This window comes from Grus americana, chromosome Z (genome assembly GCF_028858705.1).
Source record: "Grus americana isolate bGruAme1 chromosome Z, bGruAme1.mat, whole genome shotgun sequence".
NCBI classification, from domain to species: domain Eukaryota; kingdom Metazoa; phylum Chordata; class Aves; order Gruiformes; family Gruidae; genus Grus; species Grus americana.
The window spans coordinates 55,121,585-55,144,069 of NC_072891.1; the positions used below are offsets into that span (position 1 = coordinate 55,121,585).

Here is a 22,485-nt window from a genome sequence, read left to right on the forward strand (position 1 = left end):
GCTGTCACCCCTCTGACTCCTCCAGCAGCACCACCAGAGCAGCGCAGGCAGGTGCCTGGAAGGGGACTAGCTGTGCTCTGTGCATTGTGCAGGTCACACACCCCCTCCCTGCCCACCATCTGACTATGGGGAGAGATTTCCCAACAGTCCTATGCAGCTCAGGGCAATCGGGAGGGTGCTGCTACCAGGAGAGCTAACAGTGAGCAGTTTGGGAACTGATAGCTGGAGAATCACGAAGGATGTACACCAATAATCTGGGCTCAGATGAGAACAGACAACATCTTGGCAAGACAGCATTGCAGCTGTGCACTGGCAGAGAGGGTCCAGGTAGCCAGGAAAGCCAGCAGGCAAACGGTGAGGAGCGTGGCAGCAAAGAGGCGTTGCACGCTGTCGTAGCTTGGGGTTTCAGAGCAGAGCACTACACACCAGCGTGCTATGGGGCAGTAGAAGCACGCAGGACCTGGATGCTCTTGGGGGCATGCATGCATAGTGGTGTTTTGGAAACAGTCAGAGAGAAAATCTGACTTGGAAAAGTTGGTGGGTTTCAGACATAGCTTCCACAAAGAAGGAAGGGGGGCTTTCAGGTTGAAAGTTCTCCCTCTGCACCCCCACCTCGCCATCCTCCACCTTCAAGGGAGGCAGTCTGGGGACACAGGTAGAAAGCCAGTAAGCGTATAGCACGGGGAGAGATCAGAACAATGCACTTTCATCCTGTTGGAGTTCTTGTGTTGTTTTTGACAACGGTACAAATACCTTATGGCTACACGGCACACGTTGGGGATACAACATCACAGCGAGCATGGCACATGTTTTTCAAGTGGAAAGCAGTTTACCTAGGCACAAAGTGGATCCCTTGAAGTCTTTCCCATCTCAAATGTGTGGGAACCACAGGGTGATGTTTTCTGGAGCGCCCTTTGCAAAAGTGGAACTCACAGCACTAAAGTGCAGAGCGAAGTCACGCCAACTCATTTGGTGCGATGACAGTTTAATGCCTGTAATAATAACCCCATCCAATGCTTTGCAGACTGAGCAGCGCTGGCTCTAGAACATTATCAACAAGGTCATTTCTAGCCTCATAATGGGGGCAATTTCTTGTTTTCATTACCCAAGGAAAAATCTTGCACTCAAAATACTTTGTTATAGTTTTGGTAAATCCTTCAGTTTTCGCTATCCTTGTCCCTCCTCTTTTGCTTTGTTGTAATCTGACATATCCATGTTTAATAATTTCTGTGTTAGCAAATTCTTTAAATTATACATAAAGAATTCAAAAACAATCAGAGAAGAACTTGAATATTTCATATTAAAACTAAATGTTTTATGATTGCTTACAGAGTGAAATTAATAAGGACACTTGGCCAATGCTGTATAATTTATGCTGTGCTTAAGCAGGAAAACAGGGACTAGTGCTTAGATTTGTTTGAAGTTGTGTTTTCCTTTTCTCACCTGGCAGGATGGAAGCCACTGCCAGGGCAGAGCTAATCTCCACCTTCAGTCCAAGCAGCTCCCATTGTACATAACAACAGCTTTAAGAACAATTAACAGTAACAATGTTCTGACCATGGGCAAATGCCCACAATGTGCCTGTTTTGTTGTCTTTGTTTGTCTATCTTTCCTACTTTGCTAATCTTTATGCTCTGCAGCCAGCCAGTGCGTCCTGACCCTATTAGCATTTAACAGCAAAAGTGCCTCTGAATTTCAGCTTAGGTATAAACCTTTGAATCAAAGCCACAGTCTGGAGGCACAGGAGGCTTACACATTGCTTAGCATAGCAGTACTCTGAACTCAGGTGATGACTGTAGCACAAGTGACCACAAATACATCTGTCCAGTTCTACTGCTTGGTCTGAAACTGGGGTTCTGCACTGAGCTAAGAGAGCAGCACATGTGCTAGGGGTGTTAGTTGTAAGAGATTCAGTCAGTTGTGAAGTTTTCTCTAATGGCAGTTCAGAACTAAACAAGCTGAGAGCAAGAATGAAGGATAAGACCAAGAAGGGATTATCTTCAGAAAGAAGGTGAAGCTGTCAAAGTACTTGAGGCAGCTAAAAAAGGAGTGCGGCACAAAGTGATACACTGCCTTTTCTGGGAGAGGGGAATTCACCTTCCAGATGCGCTCACAAATTCCTGGGTGACTGAGTTACTTAGGCTTTTTGTGCTTCATTTTCTACCTAGAGGACAACAAATAACATGGGGAGAGGATACAATATGATGTGGTCAGTTAGCACAAGGATAAGAGCACTGAGGGGCAAGGGATGACATGCTCCAATAAGACAATGCTACAAGTAGTACCAGCAGCCAAAAAAAAATTGGTGTTTTCTCACACACGTCACAGCAAAAAGAGGAACAGCAATAACCATAGTAGTATTTCACCATTCAAGGTGGGACGGTGCAAGGACTGCAGAAACTCACCAGGCCTCAAGGCATACCTGCTGAGGAAATGTAGAATAAAAATTGTACTTCAGCAGAAAGTACCTGAATGGACAAGGAGGGGCACGGGCTTTTTTTTTTCTCCCATCTCATTTTAATATCCTTTGGCAAAATCAAGGTTCCCAGGAGTGGAATGACAAACCTGAAAATCCCATTACATGTGGGTGGATTTGGTTTTCTTCATTTTTTTTCATCTCTTCTAGATGAGAGACAGATCAGAGCAAATTTACAGGGGACATTTTCGGCCCCAGTGAATCTGCAGTTTGTTGCCCACAAAGCTCAATTCTCAGCTGATGAAAGCCTGTAGATGTCCTCTGCCTTGAGCACCTGAATGATGTTTCTTTGACCTTGCCAGAGCTGGGGTCAGTTGCCTCCACCGTGGTTTCAGCATCCAGAATTTTTCAAGTCAAACTCCCTTAATGCTTGAATCAAGTGGATATTTAAACCCCTCAAATTCAAGGAATCAGCCTTGGTGAGTCAGAGGGAAAAGACTGCTCCTTTGATGGCTCATATCTGTGACTCAAAGCCAAGTACACATTCGAACAAGTTAAACTGTCCCCAGGGCTCATAAAACACTGTGCCAGGCCTTTTGTGTTCTGCATTAAAGTCAAACCAGTCTCTGAAAGCCAAGCAGCGTGCAAACCACAAGGATTAGTATGCATTACTATTGAATGCACATGGCCAAAGCACACATGCAGCTCTGGCCTTAAATCTCCTACTGGTGAAGCTGAGGGTGAAACCTCCCTGGCTTCTGGGCACAGAGGCAGATCACGGCGGGGATGTCCTGGAGACGGCACTTCAGCCTCCAGGTTGCTCCTACCTGGAGCACCGGACCCTTCTCTCTAATCATGAGAGGCTGAGCCCCAGACTGCATAGTCAGCACATGCGAGCCCCCACGTGACTTCTGCAGCTCCTAAGGCTTGGCAAGGAGGCCCTGTCAGTCAGACTGCACGTTGAGCTAATCATCAAGATACTGATGAATCACAAGCGCAGCAAGAGCCCAGAGGGCTGCAAAATACCTCTAGGGAGTTGTTTGTGCCAGATCTCTTTGAAAGTTCAAGAGGAATTAGCTAAAAAGATGTGAATCAAATTGCTGTGGGATTTAAAAAAGGGATTCAGTTTGCATGTTCAGATTTTAAAGAGGGATTCAGCTTGCCTCACTCCAGAAGTTAGGCTGCGTGGAGGCCACTCTGCTTCTGAATCAGGATGCCCACACAGGTGTTCAGTGCAGTGCAGCACACCCATTTTAAATCAGTTACCTCACCTGAGGTATAGCCGTCCAGTCAAGCCCTTTGTGGTGGCATCAGCTCCCACGTGAAATTGGAGCGACCTTGAGTCACTGTGGAGGTCAGCCATTATGTTCCTGAAAAGTGTCTCCACCCAATGCGTGCTGTGGCTCCAGAGGTTGGTCAACTCCTCTTACCTTCCTGACTGTATGCTGAAAAGCCCTAAGAGAAATGATGAGAGACCAAATGAAAACTTAGTGAACAAGAGTCAGTATAAACCAAGAGTGCCCACCAGGATAGGCAGACACATATCCTGGGAATGATGCAATGGTCCCCAGTCTTCACACACAAGGCAGTGGACAAGCTACGGCTGCCAAATTTAAGCAGCAGATTGACTAGAAAGTTGATGTCTCAAACTCCCCAGCTACAGTGCTTGCTGGGCAGCTGCCTGGTGTCAGCCGGAGGGAGCCTGGTGCCCCAGGCTGGAGAAGAGCAGCGTAGCTCACTAAAGCAAACCCACGCTCCTCAGAGGATCCATGACAGCTGGAGGTCCCAGGGACGCTGAGGCTGGACCAGGAGCATGTGCCTTGCTAGCTGTCTGGGCCCTTCGCAGAAGACATTTTCCCACCCACCTGCAAAAATTCCTTTTATAATGCTGTGCCCCAACATTTTTGGTCTCTCCAGTACCTTCACTGCACTCAGAGGGTTACCTGCGCACCTGCAGGTGAAAGAGCAGCCAGGGGTTATGTACCATGAGGAGCTGCCTCCATGGCTTCACAGTTCTCAGCTCCCAAAGCTGGAGGTTCAGGCCTCAAAACAGATCCAATGAGGGGTGGTCAGAAAACTAGCCTGCAAGAAGTTTGGAGAGAAAAAAGAAAGCAGCAGCAAATGAAAACAAACTCTCCAAGGTTTCAATGTACCGGGTCCCCATCATCTGCCTACATTTTGCCCACACACAGTTTAATCAGCATGCTGGGGAGCCTGGCTCCCTGCCAATGGGAATGTGGATTCCAACTACATGTCTAAAGTGCAGTCATAAATTGCAGCTTAACAGAAAGAGCACTCATTTTTGGGGGTTTTTTTTGGTTTGGTTTTGGTTTTGTGTGTGTGTCTGTGTATATGGGCTTTTTTCCCCCTCCTTGAAACAATTACAACCTCTAACTGCTGCCCACACCTCAGTTGCCTGAGAAACGCAGCGTGGGTATGGCTGTGGTAATAGGGACTCGGATTTTACACCGTGCTTGCTATCATTGGCTGGCTGCAAGGCCCCCCCAGAACTGTCCCAGCAGGATGTTTTAGCCCAGACATGGAGAGTATTCCTGCCCCAGGCACAGCACACTGCAAGTTCCTGCCACAGTGAGCATCTCTTTGGGGAAAGCCAAGGGTGCGGTAACTGGTGTCTTTATTACTCTAGTAATTATGCTGGTAATGGCCCTGGCTCCATCCACCCCAGTGTCAGTACTTGTACTTTGATGTGCCCAGCACAGTCCAGCCTGGGGTGGGATGGGATGGGAAAGGAAGCAGTGTGCACCAGGAGCTGGGTATCACATATGCACTTATGGCTTGACAGAAGCATGCTCCACACCCACCCTCACAGCAGCATCTCCATCATCACCTTGATCAGAACCACTTCTCAAATGACAGAACATGTGTCTGTGCTGAAGACTGTACCCATAACAAGTGTCCAGAGACACACGTCTTGATTAACAAGTCCTGGTTGGAATTACCCTGAAAAGAGAGAGTGTGCTTGTTTACATTGGACACCTGGGCAGAGAGAAGGTTACTCAAGCTGACTAAAAATATTCACTTTCCCAAAGATGTGACAGAGCATTTCTACTGCGCACTTCTGAGCTCAGCATCAAAAGGTGAGGCAGATCTGAAAGATGATTACTGGCTGAACGAAGACATTTTCTTGGGGTGGAAGAAAATGACAACCCACCCACCCTAACCCACATATTTTGGACAATCTCTGCGTAGCAGTGAGGGGAAAACGGGCTTCAGATTGGTTTTGGGGTTTTTTTCCCTGCCCAGTGGCAAAGCCACTCCCCATCCAGTATACAGCACAAAGACCCAGAGATGCTGCTATCTTCCAAGCTACAAAGCACAGGAAGGAATATTTATCTTGACTAACTGAACAGTTTTCCCTGAAGACCAGCACACAGCATGCTCTCCTGACCCCATGGCAGCCCTGACAGTGTTCAAAGTGCCTCTGCAAACAGCGGGGGAATGAGAACTTTTCAACAAAATAGCATTTGGAAAAAGGGAGGCATTAGGCAACCTTCACAGGTGTCTGCTCCTTTCTTATTAATGAATTGCCTTTTCCAAGTGATAACTGAATCTGTGTACTGGTCAGTTGCCTCCTACGCTTTTTCTTTACAGTCTTGTTCAGTTTCCTTCCTGCCTTCAGCTTTCAAACAGTTCCTGGTTGCTCTCTTCTTGAGTAAACCCTCCTTGCCTTCTTCTTTTCCACAGAGTTTTCAGTCCCCAGTGCTGTGTTCTGCTTTCTTCTGCAGTTTTCTAGCCATCTGTACAGTACATTTCTCCTACATTTCAAGACTGCATAGATAATGGCCTACCAGTGCTTTTACACATCCAGACAAGGATTGTTTGTTCTTTGAGAAAACATGATACTTGTGCACTACAAAAGTCTGTCCCTGAGATTTTAATTCACAGACCTTGCTTTCCCAATACGTCCTATTTACTGTTATTTTTTTGTATTCTCAAGACTCAGTGGTCACTGGCAGAGCTCGTCCATAATTCAAATATTTTCAAATATTCTTACAAACATCCTTGCAGTTGTCCAAGTCATTAAACTTATTGTGGCTGAAGGGAGGAACTGCTGTGGAGCCTTTCTCCCCATGCAACTGTTACTTCAGGAAGCAACTCCTTCCATTTACGTTGCAAGATCAAGATGTAACTAATTTAAGAAACTACAGTGTTTAGTGATTAAGCAACACATCACTAAAACACTGGTCAAAGTATTAAGAACCAGTACACTGATTATCAAATAAACACACCACTATTGCTAATCTGCAATCATAATATTTTCCACCCTATTACACACAATTATAAAGCTGTTAATTTAACACTCTTAAATCTTATGAATCACACACATGTACTATTCACTTACAAATCTACTGCCTTTCTCTCCCTACAGGACCTGTTACCAGGATGGAAATGTATCCTTCTGCAGCCCACCCCCTCACACAGAGTTTTTCAGACACAGACCCCAATGGAAAGCCCAATGGGGAGTCCTGCTCACTCGGGTTTGCAAGTCAGCATCACTCGTCTGTAGACATCTGCACTCCTCCTTTCAGAAGATTCCCCGGTCCTTTGTTCTTACCTGATTTTCAACATTATTCATCAGTTTTTATTTCTGGAACAACCTTTTTGCCACCCTTGTACCTCCCTTTCTCTTCCTAAGCCCCTCCCTAATACACGACACATCCCTCATTACTTTTTCCTTGCTGGCCCAATTCAGCAACATCTGTACCAAAGTCCGGTGTTTCCAAAGTAGTCACTGGGGCACTCTCAGCCTTATACAGTACTACTGATACACCCTGCCTGGGTACAGGGGACCAAAACCTCCCCACAAATTTCCAGTTCATAATAGCAACACATTACCTTAGACATTCTCTGAGGCAAATCACTCTGCTTAGCCTTGATTCCTCCACCTCATCCCAGTTAAGGTCCTTGGGTTTGTGTCTTGTTGTCAAGAGCAGACCAGCAAAACAAAGACCTGCATCATCTATGTACCTGACCCACCCAAAAACTAGCTGTGGAATGGGACCAGAAGAGAGGCCCTAAAATGAATATGACCATGACAGCAAACCTGGCAGGGTGGCTCGCTGTTGTGCAGTAGTTTGTGTTTGCTAAGATGGCCCTTTTTCTAGGAAAAAATAGCTAGTATAGTGGCTGGCATCATCTGTTTTGAGAAATATCAATTTAGCAGCAAACACGGAAAGAATGAGCTGGAACATGTGATGGCCTGACAAACAAAAACCTGGGTCATCATCATATCATTCCCCTTCAAGCTCCATCTTAAAAGCTACTGGGTATTTTTGCCCTTTCCTTGCTGTTTAGGAGGCCACTGCAGTGCATCAGTGCTCTGCTGCATAAGAACTTTCTTCCCATTTCTAATCTAGAGATACCTATGACAATTTCATACCAAGTTGTGCTTTACTTTCAGGCTAAGTCACTCTCTCATGCTACATTATTTAAAAATAGCCAAAGAGATGTGTAGCTTCTGTGGACTGTGGAGGTTTCACCTGCATACACAAGCTAGCCCTTTCAGGCTCCCTTGATAATTATATTCTGTCCTTGGAAACTTGAACTGAAAATGGACAATGAAAAGAATATAAATGCATCCGTCTTTCACTTTGCACCTGTTCTGTCATTTTGTTCTAGTTTAATGCATTGTGAGCAACGTGACACAACTAAAAATTCTAGGCAGAAAGGGATCACCAGAAAATGCTCACTGTTGACTTTGTCAGCTAGGAAGACAAAATAGGAAAAGACGTAAGCAGCACTGACATGAACATTCAGATATGGTTAAAACATTCATGGTGCTTCGAGGAGGCACTTAATACATCTTTGTAAAATACTCCCACCCATCCTCACCACCACTTTATTTAGTCTTTTCATAAAAGACATACTAACCCAGGAGCATGCATTGGAACCAAAAATCCTGAGTACTTTGAAGTAATTAGGATAGAACAGCAATAAAAATTTCTGACATCCCATGGCGTAGTCTGAAAAAAAAAAGTGCATAACTATCTCAAGTGCTGGAGGTCTTGCCATCCATCTAAAGGCAATATGGTGAGTCTCTAGAAGGAAAAAATACAAACAATCATCTCAAGATGGTCATTCACTGAGATCTTGGTAAGAAAAAACATGTCTTCCCTACTATTGTCTCCAAATACAAGCTCCCAGCCCTGTTGTAAAGCTTCTCCATGCCCCACCTGGCATTGGACACCTCCTCTTCAGTTGCCCTGTTACTGACTCTCCACACAATAGCCTATCTTCCCACACCAAGCCACGTCCAACCCAAGATCATCGAGTGCACCCTCAGCAAGTTTGCCGACGACACCAAGCTGTGTGGCGTGGTCGACACGCTGGAGGGAAGGGATGCCATCCAGAGGGACCTTGACAGGCTTGAGAGGTGAGCCCATGCGAACCACATGAAGTTCAACAAGGCCAAGTGCAAGGTCCTGCACGTGGGTCAGTACAATCCCAAGCACAGCTATAGGTTGGGCAGAGAATGGATTGAGAGCAGCCCTGAGGAGAAGGACTTGGGGGTGTTGGTGGAAGAGAAGCTCAACATGAGCCAGCAGTGTGCGCTTGCAGCCCAGAAAGCCAACCATATCCTGGGCTGCATCAAAAACAGCGTGACCAGCAGGTCGAGGGAGGTGATTCTGCCCCTCTACTCTGCTCTTGTGAGACCCCACCTGGAGTACTGCGTCCAGCTCTGGGGGCCCCAGTACAGGAGAGACATGGAGCTGTTGGAGAGAGTCCAGAGGAGGCCACGAAGATGATCAGAGGGCTGGAGCACCTCTCCTATGAGGACAGGCTGAGAGAGTTGGGGTTGTTCAGCCTGGAGAAGAGAAGGCTCCGGGGAGATCTAATTGTGGCCTTCCAGTACCTGAAGGGGCCTACAGGAAAGCTGGAGAGGGACTGTTTATCAGGGAGTGTAGTGACAGGACAAGGGGTAATGGGTTTAAGCTGAAGGAGGGTCGATTTAGATTAGATGTTAGGAAGAAATTCTTTACTGTGAGGGTGGTGAGGCACTGGAACAGGTTGCCCAGAGAGGTTGTGGATGCCCCATCCCTGGAAATGTTCAAGGCCAGGTTGGATGGGGCTTTGGGCAACGTGGTCTAATGGAGGGAGTCCCTGCCCATGGCAGGAGGGTTGGAACTAGATGATCTTTGAGTTCCCTTCCAACCCAAACCATTCTATGATCTGCAAGCACAAGGCCATTTGCATTCTGTGTGTTACAGAGCCTGTTTCCTCTCACTTTGGATAGCCATTGTTTCTTGCCCACTCCTACCTCTGTCTTTCTCCACTCCCCTTTTTTCTTTAGCATCCAACTTTTCTACCTCTCATGAGGTTCTTGTTTCCCATCCGCCAGGCCAACAGCAATTCCCAACCTTGACTGTGCCCTCAAACAATCTACCTCATAAAAATTTTGAGGTCAACTCCCAATCATTTCTGAACAGCTGTTTGCTGCAGCTTCCCTCTTCCAACCCACATGCTGGCAAAACAATTTTTAATCATTTAATTCTCTTCTTGGCATCTCTTCACAGCTAAGTGGTGGTAACTCTGCAGGCTACACACCCTGTAACAGCCCAGAGGGGAAGCCACCTCTTGCAGAAGTGCAAAAGTGTTGTTTCTGTAAGGCAGATGGTACATGTACCCTTCAGCTCAGGAAACCTTGGAACTGCTGAGTGCCAGAAGTCAGAAGGGTACACTGGGGACAGGGCTGCACCAGCTAATTGGTCTGTATCCTCCCTGAGCAGGACTGCCAAAGGCTGCTGCATGGGCTGGTAAAGCCACCTTCATGTTCTTACTCGTAGGAAGCAACAGTAAGCGCTCCAATAAAAAACATTCAACTGCAGAAGATGAAATACATTTGGTTTATTTCTTTCTAAAGTTTGTACATATACATATATCATTATACATATGTGAGATCCTTCACTAGGGTTGCTTGATTTCAATTACATAAAAATTATTGGAAAGCTTGCAGGCTCTCTGTTGCCCGTAAGCAACATTTATTCCAACTTATAAAAACACAGAGGAACAGAGTTATAGTCAAGAACATAGACACAAGAGAAGTCTACTTTATATCTCACAGTTTCAATACATCAAAGGCAAATTATTTGTCTGTATACCGTAGGCTTACTTTATCAGCAATGATAAAATAGAGGAAAATATTTATATACAGTCACCTCAAGTGAAAAATAAAGCAATGTAAACTTAAATTCCAAAATATTATTTTAAATGATATAACAATATCCCCAAAAGTCCTTCTTCCAAGGGGAAGAGGACTGATTAAGTGCCTTCATTTATCAGGAAATGATCATTCTAGTACCAGTTACATGAAGCAGAATAAGGGAGGGCATCCTGTGGTACCTGTAGAAGAGAGTGACAACTCTGCTTCAGGAAAGCATCCCTGTGTAAGCAAGTACATGTTTGAGTCCTTATGGACATCAGCAGCACATGGAAACACCTCCCATGAACCAGGACTTAAGTCTACACAGCTCTGACTCTGACCACCAAGGAATATGCTTTTCCAGCCATGTTCCCAGGGACAAAACAGGGTGCCCTGGTGGTAGAACAGCCTCAAACCTGAGACAATGACCACCCCAAGAGTCAGAGCAGCAAGTGTCACGCTGCTGGAAAACATTTAGTGTTTACCTCAATGCTGCTTCACAGCAGACCACGAAGTTGCCACAAAGCAGTGAGACCGGGACTGCGTCTCTAGTGTGTTGCATGAAAAACACTCCAGCGATTCAGTGATGAGAGTAAAGTGAGTTGAAGGTTATCAGAAAGGGATAGGAGGCCACCCAGAGGAAAGGTCTGGCAAGGACTGCTGTCACGCCCTGTAAGGTTAGGTCTGTACACCAGAGATGCATAGGGTGTATGTACACCCACGTACAAAATGTTTTTCTGCACTACCACTACCAAGAGTTACTCTTCCCATATGGGTACCACACAATGATAACTGAAAATTCAGTCCCCTTTCTTGGCCTAAGGGAAGACAACTCTGCAACAGCTCAGGAGGAAGGCAAATGACACCTCCTAGCTGCAAATCTGTGTTGCACTGAGTGCAACAGTGCCTACCCTCATCTTCCCACTGAATTACCATGGGACGCAGGTAACCCAAGGGAGAAGCTCAGCGCCTGAAAAAGGATTACAGGGTCACAGCTCGCCCAAAGCAAGGTGATGGGGATGTCCCTGTTCATTTCATCCTGAGCTGCAGTCCACTTCTATCTCAGTCCTGCAAGACAGGATCACTCTGGCCATGGTGCAGTGAAGCACAAAGGCATGGCTTCACTGAGGTTGCTCGAGTGCTTCAAGGTAACTGCATGATAAGAGTTTTATGACTCTAGATAAGAATCCCACCCTCAGGCCTTGCTCCTCTTTTCCAGGGATAATGTAGATAATGCTAGTGTTGCCCTGACTAGAGCGCAATAGGAAAACCCACTGGGTTTCCTTATGTCTTTTTACTTAGACCAGCAACTTGTTAAAAGGCTGTTCAAACCTCCCAAGGGAAACCTCTGGGTTTCCCGATGCCCGAGGGAGATACTTCAGCCCTGCTGCTCTTCTTTTCCCTGCTGATGAGCCAGACATTCTTCTGAAAATCTGTACAGTTGCAGAAAGAAACCCTCACTACTGCTGTACGGCTGTATCTGCAGGAGACATCACAGGCACCTGTCCTGCTTGGACACTTTTGGACATGATGTCCCCTTGCTGAATTTTCACAGAGCGAGGTCAACATTTTCAGAAGTAAAGCTGTGTATTAGATCCCCAGAGTGTGATTTTCAGAAGAAGTCAGCACAGATGCTCTCGGTGCAGGCATCAACTGACATCAACAGTTATCCCAGTGTTGAGCTAGCAGAAAATCCCACCCAGTAATCGTTGCTTAGACTCTCAAATATATGCCTTTGCTTTCGACATGCAGAACAACAGGCAGCCCCTGGTGGACAAGCACAGGGAGTCAAGGCAGCTCAAGGGATACCCTAAATCTGCGAAAGCTCTGATGACTGTTTAACCTAATTTGAGAACAACTAGAACAACAAGCATCCTAACAAAGTTTGCAGCTGCTGAAGTGCTTTGATCAAAATAAGCCTCAGAAAAGAACAGCAGGCTTTGGAGTGCTGAGCCACAGAAGCCATACTATACCTATGAAACACATACACACATCTATAGGCATCACTTACACATGTTCACCAAGTAACGTAAACCTCAGATTGTACCTCACGCAAAGAGTAGTGATTTTAAAGTTTTCAAATTGCCAAAAAACTCTGTTCTTTTAGCCAAGTTATAATCCCAGCCTTAAGTAAGAGGACATAGTTGTCATGAATATGTATAAATCAAAAAAAACCCCACACAACCCACCCTTGTTCTCATCCTACAGTCATTCAGAATTTGACAGCACTAGGCATGAGGTTTTCATAAGCGTGTAAGTGATTTAAGACTTGTATCACCGATAGAGTTTGCCCTGTGCGGCGACACAGAGTGGGTATCATCAAACTCCCTTCTCCCAGCAAGAGGCTCAGGGGAGACAGGAGGATTTTGCATCAAACAAGTCTCCACAGCAGCTTGGCTAGCTGCTCTGTGGTTACACCAGGACATTCCCTTGGCCCAAGGCAAAGCTGAAAATTTGCCTGCTTAGACAAAACATATCTTGTTGAGCTGGTCTCATTTAGGTTGGTTACATACAGGACCACTGCTATAGAGTGACCACTAATTATAATGGTTTATGTCAGAGAAAAATACTGCCCCTCTAGTTTGCAGCGTTTTCAATCCTTGTACTGCTACGCAATGTACTTTTTCTCGGTCCAAATAAATCTCTGGCCTGTACCCCAGCTGATTCCTGGCACAGATTTACCAGCAGATGCCATGGGAGGTCCCTCTTTGTTTAAACATTTATAATTTTTGCAGAGTAGTTCATTGCTCAAAGGGGAGGACAGAGAACCCTTTGGGCTGGCCTAAATTTGCCACTTCTGACCATGGAAGCAAAGTCAGGCCAATAGTGCAGCCTTGGGGAAAGCTGTTGCTTGCATTTGCTAAGGGAAGTGCTCTAATAAATAATTAAAATACAGCCTCAGTGCAGCTAACAAAACAGATGAGCAGGGGACCTTCTCTCAGGCAGGGCTGAGCCTGCCGCCTTTCACTGTGCAACTGGATGTTGCCAACAGGAGAGCGGCTACTTCCAAAGGGCACTGGACACATTTGCCCAGGACCTGTCCTCCTTGCTCCTATTTAAACCAGCCTCCTAACCATGGGACTGTGGCACCCCTGGATGAGGGTGCTGCTGTCACAAGGGAGCAAAGAAGCAGGTGGTAGGGACAGTTCATCGAGCAGCACAGTGTAGGTGGAAAAAGAAGCCAGCATTTCTAATTACCCCCAGCGCACACAGTCCCCAGCAGGTGACCAGCCACGGAGGGTGACACTGGCTTTCTGACTGTCTTCCTACACTATCATTGTCGTGTGTGCTGGTGCTAAGCTTAGGCGATATCATTTCTCTGGAAGCTGACAAAGCCTCTTCTTGCTGGAGCAAATGTTCAGGTCCCACACAGAGAAGCTCCAGGTGAAGCAGCTCACTATACTATACCTGTGCTGCTGGGAGATGTCTGGGAGGGAGGAGAGGCCAGGCATACTGCTTCTATATGCACAAAAATGCCCTCCAAAAAGCACAAGCTGGAGACCAGCTCTTTCAAAGATATTTCTGAGGCAGCTTCTTTGGCTCACCCCTCTAGGCAGCCTAGATACTGGATGCTGGGAACACGTGCTGGGGAGCTCTGGTCATCATGCTCTGAGGAGAAATGCACACTTCGTAACTGCCCTCTCAGAGCGGATATGATGTCCCAGAGCCTGGGGAGAGCAATGTTGGGCAAGTTTAAACAAACAGCAAGCTGGAAAATTGCTTGAGATAAGGTGTGTCTACTGCCTTTGCCCCTGGCAAAAGCAGCCGATGTTTCCGACAACCTGGATACCACCTCTGTGTTCTTGGGGGGGCACTGGTTGAAAATGGTTGTCTTGTGGTTTGGTTTTTTTAAATAGAGCTCCCCAAAGGGCTGCAAAAAGTATGGTGTGATTTGGAAAGTACCCAATTCCTTGCAAAACAGTGTTTCAAAGTTTCCCCACAGCACGGGTTGCCTCTGCCTCCAAGACTTTTAGAAAAGAGACTAGGAATGTCACAAGCGTCTGGTCTGAGTATGGGAGGGGGGACCTTGTGTCCCCGCAGCATAACAGTAGAGGATCACAGCAGTCTGAAACTCTGTCTCGCACCTCCCAGCTATAATTGTGGCTGGAAACATAGGCTACCAACGAGCAGAATGAAAAAGCTGTTCACAGGGTTATTCATTCAATGCAGCACTGCTTCAGAGCAGGTTTTCTCAAGGCAACATGGGACAGTCAAATTTTCCGGATTTCTGCAAGCATGGAAGGAAAGAGACCTGTTATACAGAAGCAGATGAGGTGCTAAGATGACAGACAGAAGCAGCTTGACAGAAAAGGAGGAGGAGCTGTCAGACTAACTGTGATAAGGACATAATTGATTTAGGGATGGAGAATGCAGACACGGTAAGCAGTACACTGCAGAGAAAAGCCCTCCCTGCTTTCAAGAACATTGCCATACAATGCCTCCAGAAGCCCAGTGATAACCCTGCCACCTTTGACTTTCTCCACTACCTCAACTACCTCCTCATGGAAGGGGCTGCTCTCATCAAGTGAGAACCTCACTCCTCCACTGGAGTTAGGCTGTTTTAAGCCAGAACAACAACGGCCTTGTTACCAGAAGGCACTGGAGCTGTGAAGTCACTGAACAATTCCAGTCTCTGGAGGTCTGCTAGTCCGAGCTCCTGCTCAAAGCAGGGCTGTGCTGAGCACCACCCTTCAGGAGAGCCCCCAAGCGTGGACAGACCATATCCTGGGAGCAGGCAGGATCAGAGGGAAAGCGCTTAAGGGACAAGCTGTTACAAGCCCTTAAAAAGCTTCTGGTAACCATTTACAAGTGGCTGGCTATAGATGAAAAACTGAGTTGGTGTCGCAGCTGAACAGCATTCCCCCACAGCAAAGCTGCATTAATCATTCTGCTGGCTGACTTATTCCTCTACATCAATTAAAGACACAACATAAATACTGGATTAAAAAGCTGTAGTCATGTTCACTGGTCCATGCGTGATTTATCTGCAAGACGCACACAAACACACAGCCAGCCCAGAATCTTTTTCACAGCCATTGCCAAATGAAAACTATCTCATCCAGACCCCTGCATGCTGTTGGTTCACAGAGGAGAGCATCTCACCTGCTTTGGTTGCTGACTGGGGAGAGGGGAAGGCAATTTTGTCCTTCTCCCTCGTGTCTCTGCTGTCAGGTGTGGACCCAGGGAGGTCCTCTCCTCCCTCAGCCAGGGAGAGGAGATGGTCCAGCCCCTGGAGGAACAGCAATCAGCAATGCTTCAGAGCAGGATGGGTCAACTCCAGGACCTCTGTCTGCATCTTAAGAGGGGGGATGTGAGGACCCATTGGCCCCATCCTGTTCCTTGCATCCCCCTCTCAACACACAGGCAGAGGCTTTGCCTGAGTGACGGTTGCCCGCTGCAGCAGGGAGGATGACAAGGAAGGATGACACCTCCCTGCAGCACCAATGCAAAGGCTGGCTTGCATGCACACACATTCGTGGTGATCTGCCAGTAATTCCTGCTCACACTAAGCACCCCCAGAAAGCTGTAGGGTGCTCCAGGGATACCAAGTAAAGGTGCATGGTGGGTCCCAGAGGAGGGATGGAAATCAGCAGAATATCCTTACATATTGCAACGGGAGCTCCTGAGTCGCTGAGGTCAAGCACTGATCTCTGCTAAAGGCAAACATTTCAGCAAAGAAAGGCTGAGTACCGGGTACCATGCAAAGCTATCTGGCTAGACGGCTCAGTGTTCCCACCCAAGGAGATGCACCGCTGAGACCTCCTGAGAACCTGCCCCCACTCTTTACAATAGCATTGGGGGCGGGGGGGGGGCGGAAAAAAAAAAGGCGCAAATTACAGTACTGCTTAGTAGATGATCCTATTCCCAAGGGAGTCCAGGAGCCTTAGGCATTCACAACAGGATCATCTTTTTCTCTTGACCTCCGAAATGTGCATTTTCACATGGGTGCCTGGAATGCCTAGAATTTGTAAAGCAGCGGAGCAAAATGGTGTTAATTAAAACTTGAGCAGAACCTGACAAATTCTCAGTAAACTAATCTGCACGCCTCAGCAGTCTCACCAAGAGTGCTCCAAGCTCAACAAATGTTTAATGGCTAAAAATCTGCAGTGAAAAACTGCATTTGCTAAGCCCAGATGAGACTTAAAAAATATACCCTAATCCATTTACAAGTATACATGGAAACAGAGAATAAATAATGAAAAAATTTTAAAAAAATTATCATTTTTGCAGTTCACTTTTTCCTATTGCTTCAAATCATCTACTCTGAAGAGGATTTATCCAGTTTCTGTTTCAAAGCTGGGAAACATTTTACAAGAAAAATTTCTTTTTGAGCTCAGCAATTTAACTGCAGTCTACAGCAACCACAATATTTTAAAAGCCAGGGAAAAAAGTTAAATGCCACCTCTTTGCCTTTTAAAGCACTGCACTCCATCATCACAAGAGGTTTGCTGGGCATGTTCCAGCCTGCCTCTAAAAAGCTCATCTAGGCAACCCCACCCTGACAGCCAAGCAGGGCCCATTTACCAATCTGCACTTTTTTTTTTGTTTCTGCTGCATGCTTCCTAATGTCGTATCTAAGATAGGACAAGTTCTCCTCTCAAATGTGTGTCTGACATTCCCCAAATAAATTTCTTCTTCTTTCTCTTCTGCTTGTTTGTTTTAAACTACCAGAGCATGATGAACAGCTGCAGGGACCTCCTGGCTTTGTTTCCCCTCCATGAGCTGTTGATATACCACACTTGATTAATTCAAACAATCCCCCCCAATGAGCACTATCATGCACCTGTCTACACTGAGTCCCCTAAAGCAGCATGCTGTACCACATCACTTCGGCTCCAGCAGCAGAAGGCATCTCTCTTCTTGAGGAAGAGGACTGAACGTTTGCTCGGCTGTAAGCATGCAAAACTTCTAAAGCCCCAGCGCTTGGGAAGTGCTGACGGTTTCTATTTAGGATGCTACAGCTTTTAGCAATGTTGCCAGGGTTAGGGACTGACCTCCTGACTTCTAGCGTGAAGCGGCCACTCTCAGTGGCAGATGCCAGATGTGTGCGCATCCCAACATCACACATGGAAACAGTCCCATCTAGTTTTGCTGCTGGGCTGCAATTGTAAGGATCAATTTGCTCCAACACCTCCCAGCATCTAAGAGCACAGCATCTTTGTTACAGCCAACAGTGAGCACAACACCGGGAAAGCTGTGGCACAGTGGTCCTCAGTGGGGGCGGCAAGTCATGAGGCACCTGTTAAGGTCCTGCTCTCTTTGATCGCTCCCTGTCTCACCTACTGAACTGGAAGTTCAATAAACTAGATTAACTGACTTGGACCCTTTGGGAAGTCTAGCGGAGCACAAATCCGCTCAGGTGGCAATTTTTTTTATATGTAGCCCTTTGACTACTTGGGCTGCAAACACCAGCACGTTTCTAAACAGTCCTTGCATTGATCTTGACGTTTCCTTATGCATTAAGAAATACATCCATCAGGAAGGCCGCCCTGTGCCTGGCACAACAAAAATAACAGCAACAAACAATTTTCAACTGGCCCTCAAAATTATCTCCCAAGGTCCTCATCAGTAAAGGCCAGTTTGGTTGTACTACTCTGCACAGGGGAAGGGCGAGGCAAAATGGGAGAGACCTGACCAAGCTCACCCAGTGGGCCAGTATCAAACTTGAGATTAAAACCCAGGGTGTAAGCAACAGGTGATAAAGCAAGAGCCATGATGCCACCCTGGTGAGAGGGGCTGGGAAGCAGGAAAATGATTTCTACATCATCTTTCTACTCCCTGTGCCTGAAGACTGGTGGCCACCCCAATGGTCTGTGGCACAAACAGGGGGCTTTCAGGTATGGAAAGCTCTACCCATGGTGGTCTCTCCCTGTCCTGCACTCCCCACTGAAAGCCTGGTGCAGGGTACGCAGGAGCTGCAAGGTGGGCTGGTACCCTGCAGGTGGAGGGCAGGATCTGCCAAACCTGGGGCTGCCTTGTGCTGGCCTCCAGGCATGGAGTGGCCAGGACAGCATCAAACTCTGGCCTGTGATGACAGGTCTGTCCCCTTCTCTGGTCTGCACCAGCCTCTTCCACCTATATGTGAGCTAAAGCAGGAAAAAGGGGAGCTGAGGAGAATCCCTTCCTGAAGAAAAAAGGCAAAGTGCTTTGTCACTAGCAGAGAAATTGCAAACACCTAACTGCACGCCAACAAGGAAACTCCTGGAAGGGGGAGCATCGGGGTACAATATATCATAAGGCTCTATATAGCAGCTAAGTGAGAGCGTATAGTTAAGAACTACACAGAGGCTCTTTGTCTTTAAAATATAATGCTAATGGCTGACATCTACAGTAGCCTCCCCCACAAATATATTTAAAGCCCAGGTTAATTCTGACTGGGCAATCCCTAATCTCCCTGACCACAGAGACAGCACGGGTTTGGATACCCCCCAGCCTGCTAACTCAGGAGAAGACTCTCTGCTTGGAAAAAGCAACCAAATTATTCCAATGCTGTCATTCCAGCATTGCCAGCAGTTTCCAAGTTTCATTCCTACGTGCTCATGGGTCCAGGGTCCACACAATAACGATAAGCAACAGTGACTATTTACTGTAGCACTCGCTGCTAATTCCAGTACCAACATGCTCTGCATCATCAGGAAACCATTATTCCCAGCACCCTAGGCTCTAGCCAGCCTTCTGCAGCTGCCCATTTGCAAAGTTTTTCTCACAGCTACAGCCTGCATTCACAGCACTGCAGCATTTCTCCAGTTATTTTCCCACCCACCATGTAAATAAAGTGACAAGTGACTTGAGAGATGAAAGCCACGTGCCGATGGGAGGAGATAAACAGGGAAGAGACAGAATATACGTCACAGCGCTCTACCCCTCCCCCAGCTCCTTTAGAAACAGAACAACACAAAAAGTCCCGATGCTTCAGTTGCTGAATGATAAATTAACAAAGCAAAGCAAAGCAGGAGCAAAGACATCTCCCACACTCTGCACAGAAACAGCAAAATATACAATAGAAAATGTCACTAACACCCCATTCAGGCAGATGCACTTATTTTTTGTGAATGACAGGTTATTAAACAAAAAAATTTTGACCACCGGTACTTTGCTGCATGGCTGTTCCCCTAGTTACCATTTCCACCCTAAGTGACCTTCTGCTTAACACTGGGTGTTTCTGGCCTGTAGTCCTTCCTCTCCGAGACATTGCGTTTCACCTTGGCACTAACTGGAGACTCCTGATTCAATGAGGGACTTGAGTGGGATTTCTTCAGTCCTGGTGCATCATTCTCTCCTCCACTCAGCAGCTCCTTCACCCCTTCTTTCAGGAGGCCAACGTAAATCTCATAGCGATTTTTCTGAGAAATGAAAAGAAAGGCCTGCATCAGTCTGGAAGAAATTATGCAGAAGCACTAGAGAGACCATCATCTGGGTAACAATGGTTTCTGCTGGCCTTGAAAGCCAGGAGCCTAATACGGATGCAAACAACAGTGCCTGATGTGGACATGAACAATGGTTGTTAATATAAATTACACCGTACAAAAAGGAATTCAGGTAGGCTGAGCCTGGGGGTGCTGTGCAATTAGAGTCACTCAGTTCTGCAGCACACAAATCCTGACGCTCTGCTGAATGGTGGCTCCTAGTTGGAGTGCATTGTGATTTTCTAAGTAAAAACACCAAGCTGGAGCTTGCTGACCTTAGCCAGGCTGACTCATATTCTGTGCTCACACATACCGAGATGTTATGTGCCCCATGCAGACATGGAGATAAAGCGCAGCAAACTAATGGACAACAAGAATCCTGCTGTGGTTGGCTACAGCTCTCCCCTGCAACCCTTCACTGCCACCAAAAGGTCCTGCTTTCCTTGCTTCAGCCCAAAGGGGAGAAACCAAAGCAGGGTCCTGCTAAGCTCAGACTGTACCAGCTTGGCCACCACTGAGCCCATGAGAGGATGCTCTGCAAGGCCAGACCTTAACAAAAAGTAGCAGATGAGAAGGTTATGACAGTAGCATAGCATGTTCCCCTGACGGGGCCGCTCACGGTGAAGGATGAAGATTGCTCTCTGTTCAGACACTTGGATTTTTCAACTGGAAAAAGTTCACTTTACCTTGTGCCCACCTGTTCTGTGCCTTGTCTTGAGTGGAGCTTTCCCTCTCCAACAGGAAGATTTTGCTATGTGTGCCACAATAACATCTTTCGGCACAGAACATCTCAGCAACCAACAAAATGAGGGCATATTAACAGAAGATCCCTGCAGGGCCTCAAAATCAGAACCTGGGGCAGGAGGTCCTGAAAACAGAGCAACCCGTCTCCCAGGATTTGTTTAATAACCTGCCCCTGACATATGCACTAAAGACATGGTGCAGGCATTGTAATTAAGGTGATCTCAGCGGGCTGGGGACCAGGGAAGGAGGATGTAAACAACCGTACTCATTATTAATTTATATTTCAAAGTGGCAAAATGGTTGCCAAACTATTATGTTCTTGACAGAGGAAAAAGTGTTTAAGAAAAAAATCTTCCGATTTATAATAAAATAATAAAATTCTGGTAATAACACTTATTTAAAAGCAGGAAGTCAAAAAGCTTAGTAACTTGTTTTGAAGTGTGGAATATAAAGGAAAAAAAAAAAAAAGAAGAGAACATGACTGGGTTTCCAGATAGTCCTCTGAATAAACAAAATGCCATACAGGAGGATCATGAAAGAATCCATCAAAAAATTAAAGAAGAAAGCATTCTTATCAATTCCATATCTGGAGCTCCAGCTCCACAATGCAAGAGACAAACACATGAAGCAGGTAAGATGTGTCATTCAATAAAAAAGGAAATGGAGAAACAACAAGCAGAACCCTGATGCTGATGCACTGTGCTGATGAATGATTCATCACACAATGAACAGGGCACCTCTGCAAAAGAGAATGCAAGCCAGTGCTCTAAGCCTGGGATCGGCGTAATATTCATCAAGGGAGAGAGGGACTTCACTGCCATGCAGACTTCTGCTTTTTGTTGATCCAGTAAACACCACCAGGATCACAAGACCCGACAATCAGAACGGAAATCCGGGAGCAGTTTCTGCCCCGCGTGTCTGCCAATGGCCATTTTGCCCTGGACTTTGTGGGCCCATGATTTCTATCGCAAATAAGCAATGCATTTGGAAGTTTCTATTTTGATTTCAACTGCAATAAACTTGCTCTTTTAGTGATCTGACATTTGAAGCAAGGTATTAAAGGTGGTGGAAATTTTTCCTTAAAAGAAATGAATCTGGAAAATTCTATCAAGAAAGAAAAAAACACAAAAGTTAAACCTTTCAAAAGCTTCTGCAACATTCTCTCTGAAGACTGAATGCACATAATAAAGATGAGACGAGATAGCCACCCATCAAATAAACTTCTGGCTTCACCTCTCACCTGACAGCACTCAAAATAAATTTGCTGCAATAAGCAACCATCATCTGGAGCAGTACTTCCTCGGACAGCAAGCAAAGAGGAAACGTTCCTTCCTTGGAGTCTACAAGCAAAGACACCAGCAAGAAGAAACGTTCCTGACTGCATCCCTGAACAAGGACCAGGCATCTCCTGATTCACCTCCCTTCAGAAGGAAACACCATCTCACTTGTCTTTCATCAGGAACAAGAATGAAGGGAACACCAGTGGGTGAACAAAAAGGAATTACAAGGGCCTGCAGAAAAGAAATCTGGCTTCTTCCTTCCGAATCGGACTAGGTTGCTTCCTTTGGGACACCCAGGCCCTTTTGGTGTGCTTCTGGAGATGTATCATCATGATCTTTTGCACATGGATGCAAGGCCTGGTCTGCAGTCTCAGCCTGAAAGAGCTAAGTACAAAATACTGCCTCGCTTGCCTCTTGCCCTTTTGCTTGGACTCCATGCAGCGAGGTCAGTCACTAGCTCCTGCCTGACACTGACAA

The 22,485-nt window shown here is 46.4% G+C and overlaps 1 protein-coding gene across 6 annotated transcripts in view; it reads right to left on the reverse strand.

Annotated features, from left to right (window-relative positions):
• Positions 1-4,373: 4,373 nt before the first annotated feature.
• PSD3 (pleckstrin and Sec7 domain containing 3) overlaps positions 4,374-22,485 on the reverse strand; it is a 115,738-nt gene continuing 97,626 nt past the window's right edge. For 5 of the 6 annotated variants that reach the window (XM_054809223.1, XM_054809225.1, XM_054809227.1 and 2 more), the window contains one exon: positions 10,263-19,921. In XM_054809223.1, coding sequence (XP_054665198.1) covers positions 19,709-19,921 — 213 coding nt within the window. In that variant the 3' untranslated portion in view covers positions 10,263-19,708. Of the gene's footprint in view, positions 4,499-10,262; positions 19,922-22,485 lie in introns of those variants that run through there. The other variant, XM_054809224.1, reaches the window with a different exon arrangement.